The following is a 6,013-nucleotide window of genomic DNA, read 5'->3' on the forward strand; positions in this document are numbered from 1 at the left end:
AAAATCAAATTCTACTTAGAATAATGCATGTTGTTTGTTACCTCAGTTCAAATTCAGGAGTTAAATGGGAATTTAAAAAAAAAGGCATTCTCATTTTTTTTTTCTCAACATAGTTGCGTCACAATCTTGAAAAGGAAAAGAGGAAACAAAAAAAGAAGAAAAGAGAGGAGAAAGAGAGGAGGAAGGAGAAAAAGCACAGAAAGAGGAGTTCAAGTTGCAATGAGGATGGCACAAAGAATAGGTAAAAAAATAAAAAAGTAATTAATTTGCTGGCATAAATCTAACTTTGCTCCTTGTTTGAGAGACAGCGTACCTCATTTAAATAAGTTATTTAACAATATGTCAATATGTGTGTCTATTTTGCCAACCAGGTCAAAAGAGAAACGATCAGATGTCTCAACCTCTAATAGACATCACAAATCAGGCTATGGACTTCAAGTAAGTAATTTTTATTAAACATTTTATTTAATTTTTAATATTAAATAATGTTCCTTGGCATATGGCAGCGCAGAGCTTCTGCATTGCCATAATTAGAGCCCGACCGGTATATCGCTTAGCCGATATTATCGGCCGATATAATGTCAAATATGCCGCCGATATGAAATTTTTTTTTTTACAGAACATATAACACAGATTAAATAGTAGATGTTTGCTACTGGTGACCCAGGTCACTGTAGTGTAGAGATGCGGATAAACTCAAACTTAAACTCAAACTTCACCCGAGTCCGCTGCTTCAAATTATCCGCCACCCACCCACCTGCACCTATATTTAATCGTCACATTACAATGATTCTAATTCTTAGTTTTGCATGATGATATGATGAATGGATGGCTCATTTTTAACAGCAGATTCAGTGACGTTAGAGACTAGAGCTGATCTGCGCATCACGGCACACGTCTGCGGTGCATTAAAGCCTGTGTTAAGGCCACCGTAGCTGATCGCGGCTACTCTGTCAATGCTGGTGTTTATACCCGCTGCGCCGCGGCCCAGAACTCATGCTTATCACATCGGTCACATCACATTTCAATTCTATTTTGTTGCGCCGCTCGCGTCCGGTGTAGAATAGAACCCATTATAATCAGTGATATTGTCTACACTGGATGCAGTAAACTGATGGCTTGTTCTATTTATGACGTGCTGACACAAAGTTCAAATGATTTTCAACGGTCGCTTTGTCGCGTTCTGTTGCGGCGCAGACACGGTGTCAGCATAGTTTGTCAGTACAGTCAGTAACGTAGCAGATTGAAAAGTTAGTATCTTTCTGCAGTCCAATAGACGGCAGTGCGTGGTGGCTTGAGTCTGTTGAATGGTGATTTAACGCTACGTTGTCACCTAGTTGGTGAGACTCAGTGCTAAGTAAATAAACAACAATGTCCCTGTCTTTTACTCTCACAGTGAGCTTATCATACTCATTAGTAGGGCCCAATGATTTCCGTGATGCAGAAAACATGGATGGAATCGCGGAATCAGGTCATAAAAACGGAATTTACTGTATAACGCGGAATTTCATGGAATTTGTCTTATTTTTGATGAATAAATAAAAAACAGGTCAGTACATATATATATATATTAGGGATGCACCGATACCACTTTTTCCAGTACTCGCCCGATACGATACTTTTATTTTTGGTACTTGCCGATACCGAGTACCGATACTGATATTTTTATTGCATTTGTACATTTTTTAAATATTGGGTACAGAAACCAAAAGGGTATGTATAATGTTAGTTGGTTAACTTCATTTATCAAATAGATACAGTCAAACCAAAATTTATTCAGACACCTTCAACATTTCTCACATTATCACAGTTTATTTGCTATAGTTTAGAAAATGGTAATAAAACATGACAAGAACTCAGAGTTAAACGGTGTCAGAACAAATTCATCTTGATAACGCTAGATAATTCTGATAGAAAGGTATGTAATAGATTACAATCAACCAAAAAATATTCAGACAGCTGTTAGTATGACAGTATTTACACAACTATGAATACTTAGTCGGGCAACCCTCAGCCTTAATGACAGCCTGTTGTCTCCCGGGCATGATGCGCATTAAATATCGCATGCGATTTATCGTGCAGCCCTAGTTAGAACGTATTTCATTCTTTTTTTCTGTGGCGGTGCGTCGGGCTCGTCATGGGGCGCACGGTCCGGAGCGCTGTATGACTGTATCTGTTTAATTTAAATTTACTCCAAATATATGAACTTACCTGTTTTAAATACTTTATATTTAACGTGTTCGTTTATGTCCAATATTTAGTGTTAAACTGTTGGTCTTTAAAATAAATCTACTTTTGATTTTCACCGTTGACTGATTTTGCAGACCTTTTAGACTGATAATTTCCGTGCGTCGATGCGGCAAACTTGTCACAGGTCGCGCGGTCCTAATAGCGATGTATGACTGTTGTATCCGAATATATATGAACTAGCTGTTTTAAATATTTTTGTATTTAACATGTTAGTTTATCAGTATGTTTGAAAGTATATTATTTAGATTCGTGGTGCTTCCATAGGCTCCCTCTCTCTCACGCGCGCAGTTTAAAACACCAAATAGTTATGAAATAGCCTATGACAAGTACAGGGAGTCTCTCTTGCCCCCACCCACCCATGCACGATAATATCGTCTATCGGCGATCTCACGGACTGGTGATATGACGATTTGAAAACTGACCATATCACCCAACACTACTGTACTATAATATAGCCTACACAAAGAATATCGGCATCGGTCTTTTTTACTCCCTAATATCGGTATCGGCATCGGCCCCCAAAAAACCCATATCGGTCGGGCTCTAGCCATAATCATTCATGCTGACCTCAGTAATGGATGATTAAAGTAGTTACTGGATCTGCATTACCAAATTCATTTATTTTCACTTATGACATCCACACTGCTGTTTAACACTGATCTGGTAATTGTTATCAAATATGATTTTGCCATCTTAAATTTGTGAAATTATTGTACCTGATTTATTCCTTAACCATTTCAGTTACCAGCAAACAGATCTTCAGTATCTAACCACACAGATCACGGTTCAAGAGACAGGAGTCGGTCCCCGTTGTCTCATAAAACAGACAGGGACAATCACTCCTTTAGAGTGACAGAGCAGAGACCTAAAACCAAAGCCCCCAGCCCATCAAGACACAGAGACCGCAATCAAAGACAATACACTAATTACAGCAAGTATGATATGTTCATGAGTTGATCAATTAATCTACCACATATAGCAAGCATGAATGTTTTATTCTTATCTATATCAATTACTCTGAACATGAGTTTCTTATTTAAAAACTTTGGCATGAATACATTTCATTAGTTTGTTTTACTGTAGAAGACATTCAGTTTTGTGAAATGCATAGTACATAGAATGTAACTACATTTCCCCCCTCTCTCAGGCACATCTCAGCTGAAGAGTTGGAAAAAAAGAGAAAGGAAATGATGGATTTTGCCCGTGAAAGAAAAGTGGAAAGGCAAAATAATGTGCAGAGGTACAAGCGACAAGAGGAACAGGAGAAAGCCAGAGACAATGCCAAACAGGACCGTCATGCTGGCTTCATACAGTCAGTATTTAAATTAATGAAACCTGAATTGACCTAAAATAAATGTGCACATTGGCAAAGCACTTAGCACTAAGCTCTGCTGGAAATTATGTTCTTGTGTTTGGTCAGCCATAAAATGATTTGGATAATAATAAATTGTCCATTAATTCATTTGTAAATCTGTTTACAGTGACATGAAACTAGAGAGTGCTGCCACCTCCTCTCTGGAAGACCGTGTGAAGAGAAACATTCACTCTATTCAGAGGAACCCTGCTGCTCTGGAGAAGAAATTCATGAGAAGATGAGACCATAAAGAACATGGAAACTTTTACCTCTGTCTTTTGTTTTAAGATTTTTAAGATTTGTAATTTTTAATTAACATCATGATGCCAGATCATGGTTGTAAATAAAATTTACAAATGACACTTGTTCTCCTTATGGGCTTTGTCTTAACCAACTGACCAACCTGTTCCAGTCATCAGTACTATGTCTGTAAACTCAGCACACACACACACAAAAAAAGTTCAGGGACTATTTATTCCATTCCAGTTAGTGTGAAACTTGTTCAGTTTGTCTCAATCGTTTAACATTTTATGTTAAAAGTGGAAAAAGTTGGTAAAAAACACATTTGCACACAAACAGACCACCAACTGCAACTTTCAGGCGCCATTTTTATTTTATTTTTTGCTAAGCTGTCACAGAGTAGAACACACAGGATTGTGGGATATCAAAGGCAGCTAAGGATACATCTATGCTGCCTTCAAAAATCCATCAGATGAAGGTATCTCAGGAAACAGGAATTGAAGCTAACACTGGATTCAGACATGCCTGATGCCTTCCTACCACCATAACCAAATTATGTATTTTGTGTCATATCTCCTGAACCAAACATGATAACACAGAAAATGTGATGTCTACCCCTATGTTTTGATGGTCAAGGATGACAATGACACCATATACAGCAACATAAACTATTCAGATGAAGAGTTAATGGTGAAATCAGCAATGTGAGAAGGAAACCACAGTATCGGAGTATCACAGAGCATTTACAATAGTCCATATTATAGCTATTAATTTTTTCTTTCTTTAATCATTAATATTTTATTCAATAATACATTAAAAGATTGGGTTACACTTTATTTTAAGGTGTCCTTGTTACAGTGTAATTATTTAAGTACTGAGTAATATTAATTAACTACATGTATGCTTAGGGTTACTTGCATGTAATCGGGCGGGGGACGTGTCCCCCCCCCACTTCTAATAGCACGTAAATTCGTCCCCCGCACTTTTTCGGGCAAGTGTGTTCGCATAGAGGTTTTCAAGAGCCGGTGTGAATAAATATAGATTTAAATTCAAAGAGACAGGATAGTCTGTGCATGATCTGATGTTTTATTCGGACCCAGAATAAGGCGAGATGAACATCACGGAGCGCTAAACATTCCGTGCAGTGTATGTTTCATTCATACTCGAAGCCGGAGGGCGCTCTCGCGCAGAAAGTCATACGAGGAAATTCCTAATATGGACAAAAGCGTCCAGCTATCGCTGTATGAAAACAGAACATGAATATATTAAACATACAATTGCGACAATATATGGTTTATTTGTGTTTGTCAAGTCATCTCCAGATAATAAATAAAGTATATGAACAATGCAGCGCTAACTGACATAGCATTTATTACAGTAACAGTATTGAAACTATTCTGCCTTATTATGCGATAAAAAAGTGTTTGTAGTATATAAACAAATCATTATAATTGGTTATTGTCCAGCAGTTATCTGATTTCTAAGCCAATTAAAAGCTAGAAATGAGAGAAAAATTAAAGTTGACTATACACTACCAGTCAAAAGTTTTTGAACAGTAAGATTTTTCAATGTTTTTTAAAGAAGTCTCTTCTGTTCACCAAGCCTGCATTTATCTGATCCAAAGTACAGCAAAACAGTAAAATTTTGAAATATTTTTACTAGGCTATTTAAAATAACTGTTTTCTATTGAATATATTTTAAAATGTAATTTATAGTGATTTCAAAGCTAAATTTTTTGCATCATTACTCCAGTCACACTATCCTTCAGAAATCATTCTGATATTCTGATTTGCTGCTCAAAAAACATTAATAATAATAATAATAATTAAAAAAGGTTTCTTGAGCAGCAAATCAGCATATTAGAATGATTTCTGAAGATCATGTGACACTGAAGACTGGAGTAATGATGCTGAAAATTCAGCTTTGATCACAGCAATCATTTTAAAATATATTCAAATAGAAAGCAGTTATTTTAAATAGTAAAAATATTTCACAACATTACTGCTTTTGCTGTACTTTGGATCAAATAAATGCAGGCTTGGTGAGCAGAAGAGACTTCTTTATAAAACATTAAAAATCTTACTGATCAAAAACTGTTGACTGGTTGGTTATATAGATTACAGAAATGTTATATTCTAATGTTTTATATATATATATATATATATATAT

The 6,013-nt window shown here is 36.2% G+C and overlaps 1 protein-coding gene across 1 annotated transcript in view; it reads left to right on the forward strand.

The window, feature by feature from the left end:
* Positions 1-6,013, forward strand: part of LOC107718860 (pre-mRNA-splicing factor CWC25 homolog) — an 18,409-nt gene that overhangs the window by 10,710 nt on the left and 1,686 nt on the right. Inside the window, exons 5-8 of the mRNA XM_016526095.1 lie at positions 114-241; positions 372-438; positions 2,992-3,185; positions 3,398-3,562. Coding sequence (XP_016381581.1) covers positions 114-241; positions 372-438; positions 2,992-3,185; positions 3,398-3,562 — 554 coding nt within the window. The remainder of the gene's footprint in view (positions 1-113; positions 242-371; positions 439-2,991; positions 3,186-3,397; positions 3,563-6,013) is intronic.

Source organism: Sinocyclocheilus rhinocerous, unplaced genomic scaffold (genome assembly GCF_001515625.1).
Source record: "Sinocyclocheilus rhinocerous isolate Xijiao unplaced genomic scaffold, SAMN03320098_v1.1 scaffold7051, whole genome shotgun sequence".
NCBI classification, from domain to species: Eukaryota; Metazoa; Chordata; class Actinopteri; order Cypriniformes; family Cyprinidae; genus Sinocyclocheilus; species Sinocyclocheilus rhinocerous.